The 24,063-nt window shown below is 51.2% G+C and overlaps 1 protein-coding gene across 7 annotated transcripts in view; it reads left to right on the top strand.

Annotated features, from left to right (window-relative positions):
• The window catches only part of CALN1 (calneuron 1), a 165,057-nt gene that overhangs the window by 26,817 nt on the left and 114,177 nt on the right, over nt 1-24,063 (top strand). For 4 of the 7 annotated variants that reach the window (XM_074594795.1, XM_074594793.1, XM_074594796.1 and 1 more), the window contains one exon: nt 16,292-16,416. In XM_074594795.1, coding sequence (XP_074450896.1) covers nt 16,292-16,416 — 125 coding nt within the window. Of the gene's footprint in view, nt 1-958; nt 1,356-1,849; nt 3,020-16,291; nt 16,417-24,063 lie in introns of those variants that run through there. The other 3 variants (XM_074594798.1, XM_074594800.1, XM_074594799.1) reach the window with 3 other exon arrangements.

Raw genomic sequence — 24,063 nt, 5'->3', positions numbered from 1 at the left:
GTTAGAGAAACTTCTGCAGTCAACTGATTTTGGCATGAGAACATCTCTCCATGTATTTAGCCTAAATTGTCTTTAGCCGAGTTTCACCCCACTGGAAGTACCCTGGTCCAGCATTCCCCAGATACGGCTTTTTCGGTGGGTTTGCCGATACCGGGCAGTGATCCAAAGAGCATGTGCCTCTGATGCATTCTGAAAGGGAAGGGGAAAGGCAATCAAGCTCCAACCAGCTCCAGCAACCCAATGAACATGACTGCAGTAAGGAAAGGTATCTCCTGGACGATCCGTGGTGGTAGTTTTAGCTCAGCTGCGAATCCTAAGGTGATGCTCAGCAAGCGAGGAGAGGTGCGCTCCTTCAAGTTCTACTACTCTGGAGAAGCCAGGACCCCCCTGGAGCTGTCGGCGTCCGTGGTTTGTAGCTACCTGCTCCGCTCCTCAGCACCAAGCGGGGGGTCAGGCTGGCTGGGCTGGGACACCGGGTTCAGGGAGACGCGCACCTTTGTGTGCACAGGAGCCACGTGTAGACGTGGTTTCTTCTCCTCCATTGCTGTTTCTAAAAAACCCAAGCGGCAGCTTCCCCCTCCCGCCCCCCGGCTAAAACGAGAGCTGCAGAGCTTTCGGGGAGTCAACTTTCTAAGGGGCTCAGCTCCACGGGAGGGATTCCTTAGGGGTCGTGGGCTATTTGGGGTCGTGCCCCTTTCCCAGCCGCCCCCGGCAGGGAGCGGAGCCGGGCGGTGGGAGCAGCCGGAGGGGTCTGGTTCCCCCCTCCCCTGCGCGCAGCATCCCGCGGGGGCTGGGGGGGTGGGGTGGGGCGGGATGAGGGGGTGGCTGGCACCCGGGAGCCGGCGAGGAAGGGGTTACGGGGGGGCCCTGCCGCAAGGTGGGCCGCGGCGGGGGGTGTTCCCCGGGCGGGCGCTGCGCCGCCGCCGCCCTGGCCGGGGGCTGCCGGGGGGAGCGCGGCGGGGCCGGGGCTGCGAGGGGCCATGGGGGGCTGAGCCGCAGCCGCGCCGCACTCGGCAGCCTTCTTCGGCGTTACCTGCTTTCATTTCATTCCATTTTTAATTATTTTTTTAATTTTTTTTTTTTCCATTTTATGGTGGTTTGGGGTTTTTGGTTTGGGTTTTTTTTTTTCTTAATTTTTTTTTCGGTTTTCTTTTTTTTTTTTTTTTTTTTTTTTGGCTCCTCCATCCTCACCGCCCAGATCTCTCCTCTCCTCTCTGCCTCCTCCCTCCATCCTCCTTTGAATAACTCGGCCAGGAGCGATCTGGAGGAGGGAGGGAGGGAGGGGGGGTGGAAGGGGGGGGGGGGGGGAAGAGGAGCCGAACAAACCTGTAGCGGAGGAGCCGGCTGGTGGAGGGGTGAGTCCAGGAGGGGGTGAGACCCCCAAAAAGGATGGGGAGCACCGGGGGTGGTGGGGGGGGTGTCAGCCTCTTCTCCACGGGGAACAGACCTGTTGGCCGGGGCGGGGGCTCGCCGGCTCTCGGAGCGTCCCCCGCGGGGTGCGGTGGGGTCCGGGGATGGTGATGTCGGGCGGGGGAGGGGGAGGGTGTCTGCGAGCGGGGATGCTCATCCCCATTCCCAGCCTGACTTGGTACCCCGTGTCCGTCCGTCCCCTCCCCGACGCGTGGGGTTCGTTCACGGGTGGGTTTATTTTTCACCCCCCCGGCTTGGGCTGTGTGGCGCACACGCGTGTTCGTGGAGCGGGGCGCGCAAGTTGCCATGGAGCGGCGTAACATCACTTTTGCTGCCCAGAGAGCCCTTTTTTCTTAATTTCCCGGCCCTCTCCTCCTTCGTGCCGCGGATGATGTAATGAGCGCTCGGTATCTCTGCGGTGTCCTGCTCGTGGGGAGTTAGATAAGAACGAAGAGCCCAGAGCAGGGGGAGCATCCGCCATCTGGTTGAATAGAGGGGGCTTTAATGAATCTGTCAAAAATCAACAAATGTACGCGCCGGAGGAATTTGGCCCCAAACACCTAGTGATGCCGCTGTCGGCAACCAAAAGACTCCCAGAGAGAGTCCTGCCTGTCGCCCAGATGCCTACGAATAGCTTTAATGGATGCAGCCCAGCCTGGTTTTATTTCCAATTATAATTTCAATCCTCAGATTTAATACACGATTTGTGGTGATTGCCTCCTGATTTCCCCAGCAAAAGGAATGCGTTAAGGAGGGCTGAGCTGTGGGGCTTTTGCTGGTGTCCTGAGCGTGAGCTGTTTCTCCCGTTACTCACCAGCAGCTCAGACCTTTTCCACCCACCAAGTTTTACTGGTTTCCACGTAGCACCTGCATCCCCCTTAGCACGCGCCGCCCTGCGCCGCACTCATTCGCCACACGAGCTTGTCTCGGCTCTCGGGGGCTTTTGGAGTGTCTTGCGAGTCATCGGGATACAGACGGGCTCCGTCGGGATATGAGAGCGGGACGAGATCAGCCCTGGGAGCGGCTCGCGGAGGTCTGGCTGGGCTGTGGTTGCCCGTAACTCCAACCCGAGGAGAGGTGCGTGATCCCGTCTCGCTCCATGTGCTTGCCGGACTACAAGAGGATCTCCCCATTGCCCGGGAAATCGAATTTCCCCGTGGTTCAGCTGTAAAATAGCTGCACAAGGCCGTGATTGGCAAAGGACTGGATCACCCAGGTTGCTTACATCACGTAGGCAGCTGCCACCAAAATGACACACTTGATTGAAGGCCAAAAGCACCATATACGTAACTGCCTGTGATTAAGCTCCATATGATGCCTCAGAGCAAGTAAAACCCCTCCTTCATCTCATCTTGTTTGTAACGAGACAGCCCTTGCAGGGATATCGTTTGGGTCATGTTGTGGCTTTTGGGGGATTTTTTTGTTTGTTTTGATTTGGGTTTGTGGTGGTTTGGGTTTGTTTGTTTGGGTTTTGTTTTTTTTTTTTTTTTTTGCTTCTGGCTGTAAACTTCCATGACCTGCACCAATCTGCCGCTGCACCCTCGCACGATGCCCCATGAGAGCCTGGTGCTGTAGGTGTGCTGGGAGCTGGGAATACAGATTTTACCAGGTAAGAGCTCCCAATGCCGGGGGTTTTTTTTGGGGTTGTTTTTTTTTTTTTTCCACAAGGAATATTCCAGCTGGCTTCTTCTGGGGAGGGGAGAGGGTCTTTGCCCGCGTCCTTTCCCCACTGGCATGCATGTCTGGCGGTGCGACTTTATTTCTGGGAAGGGTTTGATAGGGGAAGCTTCAGCTTTTCGGTTTTTGGAGTCTTTGTGGATGCTTAACTGTTTCCTCGGGAGCGTGCGCTGTACCTGTAGATAAATCCTCTCTGCGCTGCACCTGTAGACAGATCTCCTGCCCTGGCTCCAGCAAGGCAGTTTGCATCTCTCCGGGTGAGATCCCAGCCGGGTGGGGAGGGTGGGAGACCTGGGCCAAATCCTGCACCGGGTGAAACTTCCAGGTGTAAGGACCGCAGGGGTCTCCTCGGGGAGCTGCAGGAACTGGCTGCTGCTTTGGTAGCGTGTAGACCCCATCTGCTCCTCACAACACCCTCCCTTAACTTTTCGGTGGGGCAGGATGGGGCCGGGCCCCGATCCTGTGAAGTGATGGATTTCATCGGTGATGGATAACATTTCGCGAGCTTTTCCCAGCTGTCGAATCCCAGGGCAAAATTTGTCTTGCAAAAAGAAAAAAAAAAAACAAACCACCAAAACCAAAAACCCCACACCACGTTTAAAGAGAAATAGTTTGCACAAATGCTAATTTAAACAAAATCTCCTTCCTTTCGTGCCTCAGCTGCGTGGGGAGCCGGGCTCGGAGCTCCTCTCTCCGGACTCACCCTCTCTCCGACTTCATTATCACGCAGTTTTTGTCCAATCGTAACGTGCTCGAGGATCATGCTGATGCAGCTTATTCCTACCGTATCATAATAATATGGGGATATATAAATATAGATGGATATATAAACAACATTTTTGTGGCCACTTGTCCGGGCTTTCCTTCAACAGAGTAAATCCCAGCCCGGTGTCGGGGCGTTTAAATGGCTGGTCCCATGCATCTCACACGGCCTCTGGAAAACCTTCCTCTGTAAGTTACAATGCAATGCAAGTCCTCTCATTTTATTTTGCTTTAAATGACCTCATTTCTAAGCGAAATCATGGCTTGACCCGGAGTGAGATGATAGTGCTGTGCATGTTTTATCTTCCAGAGTTACCGTGAACCGAAGAAAATACCCACCGAGAAACTACTTGTATTAGGAATGCCAGTAAACCTCATTTTAGTCGATTTGTGCACATATAAATTTATCGATCCGGCGTGAAATATGGCAGGCAATCTATTAGGAGACATAAAATGAAACAGGCCGAGCCTTTTCAGAATATGTTGGGAGTGCAGAACGGGTTTGAGAGCGTTCGTTTTTTTAGCCAGGTGCATTGCTAAGGTAAACGGCAGTGATTTTTTATGAGTCCTGTAAACAATACCAAGTCAGTTTTATTCAGTTTTATACGCTCCACAGCTGAAGATATATTAGCTCAGCTGTTAACTGGGGGAAATGATACGTACGGAGAAGCTTTTCAAGACTGGGTAGTCCTTAATTGTATTTTGAACCTGTGAATGTGGTTAGTGTTAAAAGTGTAAGCAAGAAGCGGAAGAAAATACTAGGGATTATGCAATAGCACTTGGGCTATCGTGGAAAGAGGGCAATAGAAACACACTGTTTCACAGGTCTGCTTTCAATTAAAGGCAGTCTACTTTGATACAAGCGCTAAAATGTGAAAATGCTTCTCAGAGTAAAGAACGTTAAGCAGTGGTAATTAAAGCCGCGGTGTGGATTTAGGCTGTTGAACCTGAAGTGCATGGGTAGGGCATGGAAAATGTGGAGAAATGCGGTGGGTGGTTCTGAAGCTGCCCCCTCATTCCTTGAACTTCGGATCTGCTTGTGGAGGCTTACCGGGCATAATTGTATATATACATTTTTACAGCATGATAAAAGAAAAGCTTAAACATCTGCACTGCGTGCTGTCATTAGGTCTGTTCACGGCTGAAGCTTTCGGGCAGCAATATACCTCCCTTTTTCATATGTTACCGAGCCATTTAAGCCGGGCGGAGGGTTCGGATCCACATCGTTCCTTGCCTGCAGCCGTGCCCCGCTGCATTGGCATCCCAGCAGCGCCGGTGGCTGCCTCCGGGGTGCAGGCGTTGCAAAGCGGGGTGCTGACTCCTTGTCTCGGAGCCCCCAGCAGCGAACCGATGCCCAGCAGTGCTGGGGTGGGGGTGGGGATTGTCCTTGGCGGAGGTGCTGGTTTGGGGGTCTCCGAGCCGTCCCTTTGCCTTTCCCTCCTGTATTTCCGTCATCGTCACGCGTGTTTATTGTAGTTCCTCCCCGTGGTGTCTGCGGAATGGGTTTGGGTGTTTATAAAAGCAGCAAGGGTCAAAATCTGGCTGCTTTGCCTTTCAGATCGGGCATGAGCAGATTCTGGGTGTGCTTGTGGCCACGCGGGGTCCTGGAGGATGCCTGCATGGGGTGACGCAGGTGACAGGACAAGAGGAAACGGCCTCAAGTTGCACCAGGGGAGGTTTAGGAGGGATATTAGGAAAAATTTTTACACTGAAAGGGTTATCAAGCATTGGAACAGGCTGCCCAGGGAAGGGGTGGAATCGCCATCCCTGGAGGGATTTAAAAGCCGGGCAGATGCGGTGCTGAGGGACGTGGGGTCGTGGTGGACTTGGCAGTGTTGGGTTGATGCTTGGACTCGCTGATCTTGAAGTCCTTTCCAACCGAGATGATTCTATTCTATTCTATTCTATGGCAGTGCGGCGGGCACGTGCGTGCAGAGAGAGCATCTGCGTGCAAAGAGTTTCCTTGGGATCGTTTTATCCTTGATGCCGGCACGTTAAACAGTAACGTGAGCGAGCCCGAGAAGCTGGAAGCTTGTTCAGTCGAGGGAATGGATGCCGCTGGCATCCTGCACCCATTCCAGTTTGGCTTAATTCCTTCCTAACCTAAATTCTCTTTGCGTTCGTACTCGCCTCCTGCCGGGGGCCTGATTCTGCAAAGAGGTCAGTAGGGCAGCGCCTCGCTGAAGTTAACGAGTTGCAGCGAGCTCGTGCCTTGCGCCGGGATTGATCCACTTTAATGAGGTTTTCTTCATTCTCCTCTACGTGCAGGACCACAGCTGTTTGCGTAGACGCGATGATCATTTTGGAGGGTTATCCAATCCTGCAAAGCCTTAGGCAAACAGCTAAGTAAATAGCCTGTTGGCTTGGATGAGCACTGCTGATGCTTGCAACCTGTCCCGGTGAAGGTAACGGGAGTTTGGCTGTTGCCTCCTCTGAAGGCTGCGGTTCCCCCCGGCCCCGCACCCAGCCCCGAGGGAAGCCTGCCCCATGGGCATGGGTTTGAAGACCCAGACATGTTTGGGATGCTAGTTGGCAAGCTTCTCCAAGGGTTTGGGGACATATCTAGAGGCTACCAAGGATGTCGCAGTAATGTGTTCTTTGACATGTATTTAGCTGTTCATCCTTGATCTTACATACTCTGCTCTGACCCCTTTTAGAAACTGCAGTTTAACAAAAAAGCCCTCTCTGCGCTATTTTTTTCTGCATATTGGTGACCTCCGCCAGGGCAGTGATTTCCCCATGGAGAGCTGTCGGCACATCAACCATTATGCAAATGAGAGTCCAAATAATTGATCATCCCTGCCAGGTATTAAGGTTGGGAACAGCCAGTCCAAGAGTAAATCCCAGGAAAAACAAGAAAATGAAGTCTCCATAACTGTTTTCAATTATTCAGTCTCGCTGGTTCTCCTTATGTTTCAAGAAGAAACATGCAAATCTCTCCGGGTCTAGCTTGTTTACAGAGTGCTCGTGGGTTTAAAATACAGCCAGCATCACATTTCTGTTGTACATTTCCTTCAAATAAATACTGAAATAAAAATAAGGATGCTGTAATTTGTGCCACCCCAAGAGCTAAATACTGCGCTCCAGCAGGAAATGATCATTTTGGTTTCTTGGAACAGCTTTACTATAATCTTCCAAAGACCGGTAGCTCGCAAAGAAAGAAGCGCAGACTTTCTCAACACAGCTCAGCATTCCCTGATAGGATCTGGCTTAATTCTGAATGAAGGTCTCGGATGACGAGGCCCTCCCGAGCACGTGCTGAGACCCTGCTGGGTCCACGGAGTGCTTCAGCGCTTTGCAGCATCAGGGCTCCAGGGCTTACCCCCGGGAGGAGGTCCATTCCTGCCCACCACCATGCACGTAGAGAGGTCATTGCAGGTTTGGGATCTACCTATATACTCTTCCCATAAGCAGCTAAGTAGTGTTGTGGTGGGTGTTGAGCAGCTGCTCTGGGTGGACAGTGCACCATTCGGTGGATGCCCTGGCCACCTTCTTCAGTGGCGCTGCGAGTCCTGTGCATCTGAAGGCAGCTGATACCACCAGGGCCAAAGGCTTAGGACAAGAGGAAACGGCCTCAAGTTGCGCCAGGGGAGGTTTAGGTTGGATATTAGGAAGAATTTCTTCACCGAAAGGGTTATCGAACATTGGAACAGGCTGCCCAGGGAAGTGGTGGAACCGTCATCCCTAGAGGGATTTAAAAGCCGGGCAGACGTGGTGCTGAGGGACGTGGGTTAGTGGTGGTTTGGGCAGTGTTGGGTTGATGGTTGAACTCATTGATCTTAAAGGTCCCTTCCAACCTAGACGATTCTATGATTCTATACATCCAGTTTTCTGCATGGAGAGGTGCTATGAGTGTAGTGGTCCCTTTCTCACCATGGCCTGTTCCTGGCTTGACAGTAGTTAATAATAACCAGCCTGGTGGTTCTGGAAACTTCTTGTTGGGGTAAGGTCTTCATTTGGGTCACTTGACCCTCTCCCAGCAAGCAAACTGGGATCCTCTTTTAAAATCTGGATCCTCTTTTAAAGCTGGGCCACCGTATGTGTATGAAGACACTTTCTTGGAGCGTGTCTTGGTTTGAATCTTACACTGCGATCCACCTCAATTTGTATGAAAACTCTTCCAGCATTACGGCTACCCTCACCTCTTTAATTACCTTCTGGCTCATTTATATACGTTGATGGCTGCAGTCCTCGTAGCTCCTAGGGAACTTTCTGTAGGAACCATCAGCTCTTGCTTTTAAAAAATAACCCTCACCAGCTGTCCAAAAGCCTCCTTTAAAGAAGAGGCCTGGCAGAAGTTGTATTTATTGGGAGTAATTAATTGTCCTGTGAAAAAAACCTAAATGTTTTGGCATTTCATTAATAATATACAATCAACCAAAAGGCTGTTTGTAGTGTGCTACTTTGTTAAAGCTGCTGTAAAAATTGGCATTATTTATATATTTCATGTTTATAATTACTCATCTGTGACGCACTCGGTCTGTTATGAATAATCCATTGTATATTGTTTTCTTAAATAGGATGCTTGCTCAGTGTGCTGGGGGTGCCAGGAATCGCTGCTAATAATGGCTGTGGGGCTGATTTATGCCTGTGAAGTGAAGGCAACCGGACAGGAGGAAACGAACAGAAGCACGCTGAGAAAACCCTCCTCCAGACGCTCTCGATAAGCAAACACTCAGTGGGTTGCGAGTGGGGGAGAAAACGGCTAAAGAGAGCAGGGAAACAGGTTAGAAATGCATTTTGGGGTGGGGTTAAAGATGCCCAAGTGATGTTTCCTCACCGTCTTGACGTTCTCTTCATCTCGGCTAAAAGCTCTGCGATACACTGCATCCGACTGCCAACGAGGACCTCGTTACCCTCTGCCATCAGTTAGTTCTCTATTATCTTCTTGTGTTCTTCCACCCAGGGCGGGGGGGGCAAAAAAAAAAAAAAAAAAAAAAAAAAAAAAAGAGCTAAGTGCTCCAGAAAAAGAGAAATCTGATTTTTTCGTATTTGAACAGCAAGGCCTGTGGAGGGGGTTGGTGTAATGGTGCGAGCGGCTGTGGCGGACGGTCCGAAGCCTCTCCTGCACCGCTGCTCGGCGACGTGCGCTCAGTCAAACCGCTCGGTGTTGACTTTGTCCGTGCCCCCGTCTCCTGAGCGCCGGGGAAGCTGATTGCCGGGGGTGGGGGGGGGGTGAGCAGGAGGGTTTTAAGGCCCGGGAGGACTGTCGGAGCATCTAATCTGGAAAACGATATATCCCAAGCCATTAGATTTCAGCCCGTTAACTCCAATACCGAGCTTGGTAGCTTGCGCTTGGCTAAAGCGTGTGTTCCAGCTGGTCTTGTCTGGGAGACAGCAATGTGTCACTCCTTCTGGTACTTTGTTCCACTGGTTAATCACCTTCGCCATTAAAAACTCTTGCTTAATTTCCAATTTGCGTGTTTATAGCCTTCAGCTTCCCATCACAGAAGCCCTTCGCCTTGAGATTTTAGAGCTTTTTGGAAGCCTGCGTTGTTTTCCTCTCACGAACTCTTACCGTGGCCTCAAACGGTCTTTTTTTTTGGAAACCCCGGGATGATGCACGCCGCGGGTCCTGGCATCTTGTGGAGGGGCTGAACCTGTAGGAGGGAACGGGAGGCTGGTGTACGCACCCTGCAGCCTCCCCAGGGATAAAAGCTCCGTTTCCAAACTGATTTTTTCATGTTTCCAGGTGAATTATCAGAGGGGGGAATTTGGAGATTTTTGTTGTCCTGTTGACTTGTCTTTTACTTTTTAATATCAGCTCAGTAGCTTTCAAAAACAACGGTGGTTTATACGAAGATGGCAATTTTGGACTAACCCTGGCTAAACGCAAGCCCTGCCACCAGGAGCAGAAAGTGGCTCAGTCGGCAAAAAGAGGAAGAGGGGCAAGCAAAAAACCTTGGGACTGCTGGCTGCGAAAGGGGAGGGTGGGTTTGGGGGCTAAGAGGAGCCTGGGTGAAGAGCTGAAATGCCGGCGGAGTCAGTTATGACGGTTCTTTAATTATGCAGGTTTAAGCCTGTTTGGGAACGGAAAGGGAATATCCCCTTAGCATGCAATGTGCTTGCCCGGGAGACGCAGAGCTATCAAGCCATTGCAGTCCTCTCCTCCCGGCAGATTGAGCTGAGGATCAGTCTAGGCCCTAGTTAAAAAACAACAAACAACAACTATGGTTTAAAACCGTCCCGCTGTGTTCTCCCATGTTCCGCTTTCAGACAGGAACGGGTATATTTTATACTTGACCTGGCATCCGCAGCTCGTCCTTTCCGCCATGCGGTATTCAAAGGCAGCCGTGAAGCTTCAGTCGTTTAGCGCTGCGGTGTCTTTTAAAAAGTGACCTTCCTCTTCTTTTTAATTTCAAATTTTCTGGGGAAGGCGGGGGGGGGGGCGGGGGGGGGGGAAGAGCGCAAAACCATCTGAAGCTCCTGTCGCTTTGTAGTCCCGGAACCTGCAAGTTTGTCGCTCGTGAAGTGCCTCAGTGGCACTTCATCCATTAGGCTTGTCACTCAGACCTTGTTTTCTGCATTTCAGAGGACTTTCTTCCCAGTTTCATCCTTGAGTGCCAAAAATGGTCTAAGGTTTGCAAAGTCCTTTTACCCGTTGATCACCCTGGGGGCCTTTATTGCTGGTATCCCAACCTGGTGTCCATCAGCAAGGAGATCTTCATTTTCTTGGTCATTGTCTGAAATAGGGGAAGATTTTCTTTAGGTTTATGCCAATAAATAATCGCATACAGCTGGAATGCCGCGTATGGTGCGATGAGGCTGGGGGCACACGTGGGTGTGGAGGGTCAGGGCTGAAAGTGGTCCCTCCTGGGGACCCAGTCTTGGTCCGTACCTGTATCGCCACTAGCAAACGCATCGTGAATCTCACACGCCTGTGCGTTCCCCGCAGATTAAGATCTCACATTTGCAGTCCATGCGTCCTTGTAAAAGGTATGAAATTAATCTGGATGGATTAATTTGCTGAAAATACCGTGTGTGTAAGTGCTGGGTCTAGCTTCTCATGAGCAGCCCTGCTCCCGCAAAGTGAGAGCGCTCCTGTTTTCCAAAAGTAAAAGCAAAACCTTTTCAGAGGAAGCTTTAGGGCTCACTTGGACTCACAGCCCAATGACTTTGCATTACAGTCTGAGGAAATTTGGCTTCCAAAAACGGTCCGGTGTCTTTACTGCTCTGTGCAGGCTGCAGCAGCGGACTGGGAGCAGGGAGGCTCTTGTCTTTCTCTTCCTGCAATAGTTCTGTTTTATATATAGCCCGAATGTGCCTTTCCGTGTGTTTTGGGGGATTTGGCTTTATTGGTATCAATAGTCAGAAAATACAAACTTCCTCAAAGATTTTCCTCCCTGGGAGGATCTATTTTAGGGCTTTCTTTTAAGGCTCCCTATGCACCAGACCTTATTTTTCTCAATCCCAAGGCGCCCTTCCCTTCCAGGACCCGCTTATATTGATTTTGTAGCTACAGAGAAAGCCATCTGCCTGAGCATGCTTTCATTCCTGTGTCTCTTTACGCACCTGAGTCGAGACTGATTAAACAAGACTTCTGCGCTTTATTGCAGCAGCTTAAATCCTCACACCTCATTACGGAGCCCTCGATGTGCTCCCCTTCCCCTTCCCTGCATCCTCAGCCCTCCTCCCCGCGCCAAAACCACGCTCTTCAGGCCCTTCAGACTTCCCTTTGCTAGCTTGGGCTCCTATCGCAGTCAAGGTGCCAAGTTTTTGCACAAAATAAAGGGGGAAAAATAATCTTTAAGGCTATTGTTAGCAACAGCCAATGCAGGTGATAAGGGACGAAGTGACTTAGTGCTCTTCACAACAGGAGGATTTTGCCAAAGCCACATGTCTGCAACAAAATGCTTGACTTGTCTTCCCCTAACGATATTGGCTCCAAACACAGAGATGGGGATTTAGTCCATCTCCATCCCTCCCACGCCGGAGAGCACGGGCCGACCGCGACCCCCAGCTGTGACTGCCTCCTGGGGAGAGGGAAGGGACAACGGGCCCGGGCAGCAAAGAAAGCAAAATGTACCAGAACAGCGGTAAAGACTCTTTGGAAAGTCGGTCGTGTCCCCTACCTGCTGCGTCACGCCCAGAGCACGGAGGAGCAAATCGCCCGGGAATTTCCCGGTTCTGTTTGCTCCACTCTTCCCTTTGGATCTGGCTAGGTATTACACAGCCTACCTGAAAAGATAATGGCAGTCGTTCAGCTCTGGGGGAAACGAGATAATTTTTTTGGAAGTCACCGCTCTTATTTGCCTGAGATGTTATAACGTTGCTCTGCCCAGGGAGAAGCATCTTTAGCGCCGTTACTTCATTTGATGAATTTTTAAAGGGTTTTAGAGCGAGCTGGGGGACTTTACAGCTACCGTTCCAGTTTCGCTACCATCTGGTTGCTTCATGGATTTTCTCTGTATTCCTGTTGGTTTTTTAGCCCGCTTTCTTAGGAAAATGAAGCTTACGCTGCTGTGCTGCACGTGTGTGCTTGTCCACCCGTGTACGTGTGTCTTTTCCCATACTATCAGCTGGAGCCCTCTGCTCAACCTCAGCCAGATTTGTGGGAGAGATGGGGAGCATGATTTTACCCCCTTCCCACGTTTCTCCACCAGCATCATTCCTGCCTGGTCCGTCTGACAACCCGTGGGACGGTGGCTGTGGGGCCGGTTGGCATGCAGGACGGGGACCTGTTAGCCCAGGTCCCAGCCAGCCTGCTGGGCCGCAGCCAGGATCCATCGAATTACAGCTGAATCCAGGATTCCGGCCAGGCATAACACCCAGGCAGGGCTAATGATCCCGGGCGTTATGTGCCCGAGGCTGTAAAACCCGGAACAACTCTTGGGCATCATTTTGTGCTGCACGTAGGAGAGAGGTTAGCAAGAAATCTTTTCCAGATTGGTAACTACCAAGGGAGATCCGGGATCAATACAAATTGATCCTGGTTCCATCTTGTTGACTGATACTTAAGTTAAACCTTCCAGCTTTGTCGTCGCGTGGATTTTCAATTGGGTCTGGAAGCCTTTTTAAAAAACATATCGCCAGAGCGGGTGAAGAATGCGAACCGGAGCGAGCGTAGACATGTGAGCATCGTCTAACTGCCTTTTTTTTTTTCCTGACGGCAAATTGCTTTACGAACATCTTATAAATTTCACAAATGTGGTTGTGCTGAAAGGAAAGAGCGAGGCTGGCAGAGCTGCCGCCGGGCGTTCCGGGGGATGTAACCTGCTGGTGAGCTTGGCGCAGAGACGGAAACCTTGGCAAGGTACCATGGTAACATTTCCATACACACGTTTATGGGTTCTTTGAGGGCTTTTTGGTTAAATGTCAATGTTTTCATGATACTATTCAAGGAGATTTCGTTGCTCCAAAATCCCACTATGCCTTTGAAAACTGCTTTCGGTTTGCAAGTCGCTCAGTGGAAAATGTGTGTGTCTCGAGTGCCTCGGAGACGGAGAGCGGAGCTCGCTGCTAGCTGCCTGCTCGGGGGCTTGTTGTGCGGCTCTGCGAAATGGGGCAGGTGCTGGGGCATCTTCCCCCTTCCCACCCAGAGGACGTGAGCACACGTCAATGCAAATTTAAGACGTGTAAGAGACAGAAAGCTGTCGGCCCCCTGCACTCCGGCACCAGCATCTGACCGAGCGCGCGGGAAGGGTGTCACCGCGGTGCAGGCTGGGTCCCGTCAGCACCCGGTCTGTTACGGATTGAGTTTACCCGGGGTCTCGGCTGGCGCTGGAAGGAGCAGCCATAGGCAAGCTCAAGGTCACCGTATCTCCAACACGGACATTTTGGCTAAATTCGAAATGAGCCTGGACCGGTGTGTCCGTGCTAGGACAGACCTCTTGTTCCCAGCCAGGCATCGGCCACCTATGTATTTCCACGAAGCTTTTGAGGTGTTTCAACGTAGGATGCTTTGCAAAATGTGGTGCTTTCCTTGATGAGCCCTCCCACAGCCTGCACCTCGCAGTGCCCCCTCTTTGCCGTGGTCTCCCCACCCCCGCCCCACCGCCCTGGTGCAGACGGCTCGGTTTTGGCAGCAGGCTCTGGTCTGCAGGACACCGAGCGCTCCCAAAGCACGGCTGCGCATCACTGTTTGGACATCTGGAGCTGCTGCCGGTCCGTTTCTGAGCATCTCTTGTTAAAACTGGAGGCAGGCTGAGAGCTGCTGGAATTCGGCTGCTCTGCAGGGTTTCCGTTGAATAATATTGCATTTTTAAAAATAATACTATACCTAGGCGGTAGAATTTAATCCAGGATTTCTTGCTCTGGGATATCACGCGGGTCGTCCCCCCCCCGCCGCTACTAAAACGCATTACAGCATCCCAGGTGGGAGCAGTTCAGCCCTCAAGGGAGATGCATTGTCATTTTTTTTTTATTGGTTGTAGAAGCTGAGGCACAGAAAGTGATTTCTGAAATGCTTTAGTGCACTGAAGTGCATGGCTTGCGGCTGCTCCAATGGCGTGTGGGCTCAGGGAGTGCGAGGGGCCGAGCTCCCTTTGCCCAGGGGCCGGTGCCACCATCCGTCCCCAGCCCCAGGGGCTCATCGCATGCTGCTTTCGCAGGGCGAGCTCCGCCTGGGCCGTTGCAGGTGTTAGATTTCTAAGTCCCTTCAATTTAATAGGGTTTTGAAAAATCAGTGTAATTGCTTTTCCGTCGGGCATGTGATTATCAAGAGAAAACGTGGATCGGTTGCTGCCCAAATCCTTTGTGGTGGGACTGGGAGCTCCTGGAGATGGTGCAAAGGGCTGGAAGTGTCTCTCCAGCCCTGCTTGTCGGGACCTAGAGCGGTCCCAAAGCCGGCATCGCCTGCGTGTCTCCCTCTGGGTAGGTAGAATTCCCCTCTTAGTGCAGAGCAATATGTCAGAGCGAGCGATATATCAGAATGAAATACATTAATTGGCAAGTGCTGGGAAATTACAGATAGGCTTAATGAAAAAGAAAACCTTGTTTACGGTTTCTAATGTGCTGCTGAAGAAAGTGGCTCCCAAATAAAAATACTTAAAATTACGATTAGGATTTATTTACATAATTACTGCGAGAGAAATTCTAGGTGCGTGCTGAGCAGTGCGAGAGAAACCTCATGGCTTTTCTTCTTCCCTTTCCTGTGTCTCGAGGTTAGTTTGCTCTTGGTGAGTCTATTAAAGCTTTTACTAACTCGGTGAGGCAAGAAGGCATTTGTTACAAACTTAATGAAATATGTGTATATACATTTGTTTTATTGACTGTGGTAAGAACATATGGCTGAGTAAGAGACAGATCATCCTTGTAATTGTAGTGTTGGCTGGAGAAGGATTCAGTAGGTGGCACTTATCTCTTTATGGCAGAGCAAGCTGATGTCCCGGCATGGCTGGAGCGAGAATGCCCTTGGAGTTTGTTTCCAAGGGGCTGTGTCCCCCGCTGGTGTTGAGTGAGATCTGCCAAAGTCGCCGTATAAGTTTATATTAATGGCCCATTCCAAGCCGTGCTGCCCAGCGCGTCCTGGCCGCCTTCCAGCCCCTGCGGAGACCCCGGGCCAGATCCTCGGCCGATGTCTGGGTGGCTCTGTTGACTCTGCTGATTTATGTCTGCTGGAAACGTACAGTATAAAACGCAGTAGGCCCATGATGGGGCCGCGCTGATTGAAACCAGCCCAGGGTATGACAAATCTTCCTCTTAATATTTCAATTGACTTTGGCAATCTCGCCTCTTTCTTGTGTATCCTAAATCAATGTGTAAGTGCTGCTGACAGTAATTTCCACTTTTGTCTGTGCAGATGGCTGCCCTTCGCTAGGCTGCGGTGTTTATACCTGCTAAGTTTGCAAACACTTTTCTGCTACAGCCTCCCATCGAGCAGTATTTTTCCTTAGCTGTCATAGTTGCGAGATGAAAACGTTCTTTGTTGGGCCCTGCTCGAATGTGAATTTTCTTCTCGCGGCGAGGGCCGCTGACATCGGGAGCGGAGGCACCAGCGCGATGTGGGTCTCGCTCAGCAGGGAGGCTCCGGGCCCGGGGGGCTGGACCATCTCAGGGGTCTCAACGCTCCGGCGCGGGGTCTGAGAGCTGGTGTCCAGACCCTCGCGTGGCTTTGAAAGTCCTGCTGCTGGATGCTATGACTTTTTAATTGCATGTCTATGTAGACCCCTGTGCACTATGTAATTAGTATGAAATAGCAAATCTCTAGGCTGAATGCAGCAGAACGAGTGCTAGAAACTCATATTGTCCTAAGGCACTTCTGTTCTGTCTTGTTCGGCATAAGGAAGAAGCTGCTGCTTTTTTGTTTGTTTATTTAGCTCCTGTCTTAGGCACTAAATAAAATCTGCAACCCATCAGTCACGCGCCCAACTTCAATGCACGTTCCCTGGTGTAGGATGCTTTGGTCCAGCTACTTTTTCAAGGCAGGCTATTGTACTCTTCAAACAAAACAAAGACAAATAATGAAAATAAACCTTTCTCTTCCTTTTTCTCTTGGGCCCAGGGAGAAGATGCCATTCCACCATGTAACAGCTGGCTTGTTGTACAAAGGCAACTACCTGAACCGCTCACTCTCCGCTGGCAGCGACAGCGAACAGCTAGCGAATATCTCCGTGGAGGAACTGGATGGTGAGCAACGTCCTTGCAGTTTTCCAAAGGGGGCTGGGAGCAGGGAAAGGCTCGTTTTCACCTTCTCTGCGGCATTGTCAGTGCAATAACCGGTGGTATTCTCGGTACTCTCCCCGTGAAGCAAGGAGCAAAAGGCAGGTCAGAAGCGAGATGGCTCAGCAGATCAGGGACAAAGAAGAGGTCCCCGACCAAAGTTACGCTGAGAGCCGCAGACTGATTTTAGCCTCAGATTTTGTCCTTCTGCCTAGAAATAAGGCAGCTTTTTGAAAGACAAAGGCTGCTTTTTATGGGCAAAACTTTACAAGAGGAAAAAGTTAGGCTAATGTCTTTTTATAAAGATGTCTTTAGCCTTTCCTGGGAACCTGCAGAGCTGAATCTGTCTTCCTAGCAAGTCTTCTCATTTGCTTTGTGGCTCTTCAAAAGTGAGGTTTCTCTCTGTGTTTCAGTGTAACAAGGTGCACGGAGGTGGCTTGTGGCATAAAAAGCTGGAAAGAGCTTTAAAATTCCCTTTTCCGGGTCAGTGATTGGGAGCACAGAGCAGCCTCTGGCTGGCAAAGGCTATCAGGAAGGCTGTCCGCATCTGCTGCCTGTGGGATCCCATAATTTCCTCCCTAGAAAATGGTTGCTGCTAATCCCTCCTGCCCCGCAGACGGGATGCGAGGCCAGGCAGACTCCCAGTCTGGTTTGTGGTGGGAAGGTGTCTCTTGTAGGCAATTTGTAGCTCACCAGGGTCATTTCTAAGCAGAAGTTAATATTGTTGACAGCTGGTCTTTGAGGGCTGCGGAATAAACTGAAGCTCTTGGTTTGCTTCCCAGTGGACATTTGGTACAAGGCGCGATCATAATCAGTGGTCTCAATGGAGAACTTGATGAGGAAATGAGCAAGGGGATGGTGCAAGGTGGAAACGGTCCTTCCAGGACAGGTCGGAGCCATTTTGGCAAAACAGAAGGCCAATATTTCTGGCCACCCTCCTCCTTTTCACCTCTGCTTTGGTAAATCAGACCTTAGTTTTCATGCCTTTGTCAACTTAGAACCTTTGGATTTGGTTTTGCGAGCTTTGCATTAACTGATCTTGAGTACAAACAATGTTTTCTATGTATTTGTAACTGCTTGTCTTCTTCACAATGAGTATGTGCTGAACGCAAGTAGATGCCGTGTGAGAAACCGCTTTCAGGGCAGCTTGGCTAAGACCTGGGCACCCAGGGACAGCAGAGGCATCTGCTGGACTCTTCTCCTGGTTTACAGGAGCTTCGCTTGGAGATTTGAGTTGGCAAGCAGATCTGAGCTGGCTCAGCTTCTCTGCATCCTATAGATGGCAAATTATGTCGCCAGGTAAAGCTTAGCTTTTGTGCCTATTTGGGATGGCAGGGGTTGGCTGAGCAGACCGGAGGACGTCGGACGAGGTCTCGCAGTTTATTTCAAACGCAGAGTACAAGGGGGTTTCTGCCATGCCTACCCTGATTGCAGCACGTCTGCTCTAACTGCCTTTGAGATTTGCAGACGACTGTCAAGAGCTGATTCAAGTGGCATCAGGGCTGCAACCCGCCGTCGGGGCCATGCCATTGCACGAGGGAAACTTGTCCTTGATTTGTTCCCCTGCTGTCTGCATGGAAACGGCCTGCGGCTGGGCGTGGGAAGGAAGCCCAGTCTCCTTTCCATCCTTTCCGTGTCTCCCTGCTGCCAGCCCAAGCCACGTCGGGTGCTCTGCGAGCTTCGCCAGCCCCCTCGCCATCGCTTTCCCACCGGGGAGCTCCGGAGGCAGCGGGGCACAGCCTCACAGGCAGACCCCCCCCCCATCCTTCCCCAAGCACTCGAGAGGCTGCGGATCATCTCCATTAATTAATGGCAAATGAAGTGAAGGAGGTGTTGAGGAGCCCGTCTTTTGAGGAGGCAGCAGCCGCGTCGCTGCTAATGCGAGTGCTGCATCCATTTGATGCGGCCAGCGCCCCATTATAAGTGTGCTATTGAATGGGAGAGCAGCGGAGTTCATTCATCTCTGCTCACAAAGAGTATCCCCCCTCGTTCTTCAGGAGAACGGTTAGAGCTCTTTAACTAATCATCCATTTATTCTCTGCCTGTTAAGCATAGGCTCCTTGTTAGAATTTAGTTATTTTTCTTCCTGACAGCCTTTTGCTTTACAAACACCTATTTTTCGAGGGCTTTGTGTCTTTGCCGTGAAGATATGCCCCAGTTCTTAGCCTAGCAGAGAAGAGCTCAACCTCAGGCCATTATTTTCCACCTGCAAACACAGAAGTGGTACCGAATTCATTCATGGCTGCTAAAGCCAAAGCAGCATAAGAAGCTGGAGATACTTTTCCGCGTGCCACCTACCAGAGTCGCTGGAAATTAGATGTGATATTAGGTCAGCAGCCGCTATCTTACTGTGTTTTGTCACTAAGACTAGGTCGGTGCCCGGGCGTGCTGGTATCTGGTGAAAGTGCCGCTGTTGACTGCCCAAACCCAAACCAGAAATAGTCTTTCTGCCTTGAAGCATAAACTATCTCAGGGTGAGTAACAAAATGTTCTTCCTTGAGAAGTTAATGTCAGTGTATGGGAGCTTTGTGGATGTATCAAGCTGTGATAGCTCGATGCCAATAACATATTTGCATTTAATCTTACAGGCTGGGAAAGAGATGCCAAATTCTCCCTGGTTTCTTTTTCAATGAGATTTTGGTCCCCGGGGAGTTCCAGCCTATTGAGAAATTCCAGTCACGTGTATTAAATTATTAAAGGTTTGAAGCTGGGGAAGTCGGTGGGAATTTTCTCTAATGCCTCCCCGCGCTCGAGGATCCAACAAGTGCCTGATGTGTCGGGTTTTTTCCAGCAGATTTTGGTTTTTTTTCCCCCCGCGTCTAGCATTGCGTGTCTCAAGGCTTTGGGAAGGGTTTCTGCACGTGTGGGCTCTGGGATGCTGCAGGGCTGGAAGGCAGCGTGTCCCCCCAGCCTGCCTCCGGCTCCGGCACGTCCCTGCGGTCAACACCAACCAACGCTCCGTGTTTGCAGCCTGCGGGCGGTGCGTGAAGGATAACACGGAGATGGGGAAACGAAAAATATTTCTGACTTCAAGTAACATAAGGGAGAAGGAGTCCAGGTTTTCGGACGAGCGTGCGCCGTTCAGAGCGGCGTGCTGAGGGTGCTGCTCTGCCTCTTCTCCGACCGGTTATTTTTCTCCTCTGAAAACTTTTCCGACTTGCATCAGCCATCTGTCGGCTTCAACTCCGCTCTGTTTTTTTCCATCCTGCTTTAAATACTATGCTGGCAGTGAGGAAAGAGGCTGGAGAGATAGCAGGTCACTCTGCTGATGGCTTGTCTATTCCTAGCCGCGGTGTTTGCTATTTGCGGTTCTGTAGTAGCGTGAGGGTTTTTAGGAGCTGTCACCGTCACAAAGGGAATTAACTCGCAGAAAGCTATATTAGGCCTTACTTAACTTTGTAACATCAAGTAAATGACGAAGTCGAAAGCGGCAGGCCATCCACAACCTGTCTCTTAGGGACCACGAAGTACGGTGGGGTCTCGGATGGATGTTATTGCCATATGCTTAGCAAGTTTCTAGGCATGAGATTATAAATTAAGGCTGGGAGGAGCTGTTTTACATATAGATTTTCTGGCTGTTGCTGGTTGACATAAAATCGTGGCACAATTTGTGCCTGCTCTGTGGTTTCCGCATCCCTTTAAAAACCAGCTTCTGTCTTCACATTAGGAACCGCTAGGAGTATTTTTAATAAAAAAATGGTGGATGGAAATCATCCTGTCAAGCTTGAGTCATCCACCTCCATAGGCACTATCTAAAGGGTATTGTCAGGAGGTAAAAACATTTCCATAGTAGGAATCTGACAAATATCACCTGAAGGGAGGCACATGCATTCTAAGTAGGCTTTGCAAAAAAGCGTCCGTGAAATGCGTGCAAGTCGGTGCCTTGCAGCGAAAACCCAAATGGGAGCCACAGCAGCAGCTCTCTGTCCAGAAAAGACATCCTGATAAATCCTTACCTGACCCGGATTCCTTTGAAATCAGCAGTGTCCGTGCGGGAGGAGATGTTGCTGTGGGGCAGCAGGACAGCTGTTGGCAGCTGGCGCTTAGACCAGGCGGCCCCTGTCCCCGGTGGGGTCTGTGGTACCTACAAGGCTTTTTCTAGGCTGAGATCTATTATTTTTCGTCGTTGTGGTTGTAGACGTCAACCTGGCTGGCTTGATACAGTCCTTAAGGTTGAGATCCAGAGTGGAAATGCCAGTGGCTGGTTTCACCTGCCTGAAACTGGAGATGTCGGCGGAGCAACCCACGAAATGGGGACAAAGCTGCTGGCCGCAGGAGCTCGGGGTGCAGTAGACTTCAGGGCAGGAACCTGGGGACGTCCCTCCCCGGGGGACTTTTCTATCGTTGTAAATTATACACCACATCGCAGGACGTGCTTTACCTGGTTTCTGCTTCTTCCCAGCAGCCACCCGTCTGCCACCTGCAGAAGCTCTGAACTGGGTCGCTCTTTCCTGGGCTCCTGTGCAAAAGTCAACCGTGAGCGGCTCCAGCCCATACTGGGAAACAGCTCTTAGGGAAGTCATCGTGCCTCTGTACTCGGCACTGGTGAGGCCTCATCTCAAGTACTGTGTTCAGTTTTGGGCCCCTCACTACAGGAAAGACATTGAAGTGCTGGAGCATGTCCAGAGGAGAGCCACCAAGCTGGTGAGGGGTCTGGAGAACAAGTCCTATGAGGAGAGACTGAGGGAGCTGGGCATGTTTAGTTTGGAGAAGAGGAGGCTGAGGGGAGACCTCATTGCCCTCTACAACTACGTGAAAGGAAACTGTAGAGAGGCAGGGGTTGGCCTCTTCTCCCAAGGGAATAACGACAGGACCAGAGGAAATGGTAGGAAGCTGCGGCAGGGGAGATTTAGATTAGATATTAGGAAGAATGACTTTCCTGAAAGAGTGGTCAGGCACTGGAACAGCCTGCCCAGGGAGGTGGTGGAGTCACCATCCCTGGAGGTATGTAAGAAACGTGTAGACATGGCTCTTCAGGGCATGCTCTAGTGCCCATGATTATTGGTTTGTGGTGGGGTGTTGTGTGTGGGGTTGTGGGTGTGGAGTTTAGTTGGTGGGTGCTTTTTTTTTTCTGTGGTTTTTTTTTTTTTTTTTTCTGTGGTTGGACTCGATGATCTCAGAGGTCCCTTCCAACCACTAAGATTCTGTGAATAATTTGAAGGGCATGGTTAAATGATGCCCCATATGGATTCGAAATTAACAGTTGTCTCCCGCATGCCAATAAGGCAGGCGATGCCAAGTGGCTGAAGGTGTGTTGGGGCTGGAGCTGGTTCTAGAGTCCCAGCAGCACGGTGAGGGGGTCAGTCCTGGCGCCGGTGGCGCGCTGGGTCCGACTGTTTTACCACCGGGTAAAATAGCCCCCCCTCGCAAACACAGCCATGCCGTCCTGGCCCTGCCTCTGAAAACAGGGCCAAAATGTGGGGCGTTTGCCCTCTTGTGCGTGTCTGAGATGATGTTGTAAACCCTGGGAAGGGAGGGACCGTGATGCTGCCGAGCCCTGTCACCGGGCAGTCCCGTTTGGGGGGTGTTATTTTGCAGAAACCCCGTAAGCCACGAGGATTGCGGCTGATCCAGATCCTAGTTCACTCTTGTGTTATCAGAAAGGCTTGATAAACAGTCCCTTGCTTCCGGGAGAGTCGGGGCTGCTGTGCGGCTCCTCGTATCTCTCCCCAGGTGTTGATTTTTCTCCGGGTCTGCTTGTTTGCTAGCCGAGATTTTAATCCCGCTGATGGGCGCAGAAGGCAAAGGGGCAGGCAGATTCCCTCCAGCCTCCACAGCCAGCTGGCTGCGCTGTGTCGGCAGCTGAGACTGATTATCTTTGGTGTCCCAGGTGAGATCAAACGGTGTTTTGGAGAAGCGATGTGCTCCTGGAGGGAAACCCAAGGGGGGAGAGAGGCATTAGTCACTTGACTGACTCATGGAGCAGCAACAGGCTGAGTCCGCTCCGCTCGGCTTTGTGTCCGTGAGAAGGAAAAAAAAAACATTTGGAAAAGGGGAAAGAGAATCAAAGAAGCATCCTGCTGGCGAGGAAGGAGTCGCAAGGATATTCTCCTGGGACAGGAGACATGTAGCAAGGGGGAGCGTGCTGGGGTATGGCCGCAGAGCATCGCTCTGCGCATGGATTTGTGCACGGGTCTCCCAAGTCCATGCTTCGGTGTAAGCACTGCAAGCAGCCTGTTAATTAAGTGGATGAAACTGTATAAAGCTTGTTTTCTCTTTTGCAGAGTTCTTTTTAAAGAGAGGTTTATCCCCAGTGTCTCCGCTGTGAGTGATCGTGGCTGGAAATGGAATAATTTATGTCTTATATTGGGCTTTAATAGTGTTTCGTGTCTCTGAATATAAAACTGCGGCATCACTATGCAGATTCTTCTGTGGACAGAAGCAGCTGTATCTCTCGCTTCTGCTGAGCTCCTTCTGCTCATTTCCCAGTTCCGTATTTTAATTACAGTGTGGGTTTCCCTGGGACTCGGCAGTTTCAGGTATGAAGCAGCCTCCATTTAAAACCTCATAAAAACCGGCGCAGTATTAATATTCTGCAGAGTATTATTTTCTTGCGAGGTGCCCGTTTCCTCCAGACGGTGCGTGTCCAGTGGAGGAGCGGAGCTGCTGGTGGAGACGCTGGGGCTGCCCGTGCTGGGCTGCAACGCCGGCTCAGCCCTGCTGAGGTCCGAGGGAATTCACCCAGGGAGAGATGGAGGGTTATGGTTCCCTGGGGTCTACCCCAGCCTCATGAGCCGTCTCCAGGTGTCGGCACTGACTGCAGCAGGCGGGAGACCCCCATCCCGCTGCAGAGCACCTGGAAGGAAGGGCTCAGTTGCCCTGCGCTGGCTTGGGGGATCTTTCTCCCACCTCGCATGGAGTCGTCCCGTGTCCCACAGACAGACAGACAGACAGACGTCCACCGAGCTCCAGTATCACCCACCTTTCACTCTTGGCCTCCAGAAAAGCTTTTTTTTTTTTCGCTGAAATTAGTAGCACTTCCCAGCCCAAACGGGCAATGATAACGTTTGGCGGCCCAGAGTGGCTGAGCGCAGGGAGATCTGGCTCCTCCAGGTTTCACTGGAGAGGAAGACCATGTCTTCAGGGTTTTAGCTGCCGCATTGCCTTAGGGACCGTCGGGCCTTGGAAGATCAGCTCTGGGTTTTCTCCAGCACTAGAGATCCTCAGGAGGAAGACTCACAGAATCACAGGGGTTGGAAGGGACCTTCGGAGACCATCTAGTCCAACCCCCTGCCAGAGCAGGGTCACCCAGAGCAGGTGGCACAGGAATGCCTCCAGGCGGGGTTGGAATGTCTCCAGAGACGGAGACTCCACCACCTCTCTGGGCAGCCTGTGCCAGGGCTCTGCCACCCTCATGGGAAAGAATTTCCTCCTCACGTTTAGGTGGAACTTCCTCTGTTCCAGTTTGTGCCCATTGCCCCTTGTTCTGTCACTGGGCACCACTGGGAAGAGCCTGGCCCCATCCTCTTGCCACCTGCCCTTTGGCTATTGCTGGGCATTGATGAGATCCCCTCTCAGTCTGCTCCTCTCCAGCTGAACAGCCCCAGGGCTCTCGGCCTTTCCTCAGCACAGAGATGTTCCAGCCCCTGGGCCGTCTTTGCAGCCCTAAAAGAT

Source organism: Larus michahellis, chromosome 7 (genome assembly GCF_964199755.1).
Source record: "Larus michahellis chromosome 7, bLarMic1.1, whole genome shotgun sequence".
NCBI lineage: Eukaryota > Metazoa > Chordata > Aves > Charadriiformes > Laridae > Larus > Larus michahellis.
This window is presented reverse-complemented; position numbering and strand designations above follow the sequence as displayed.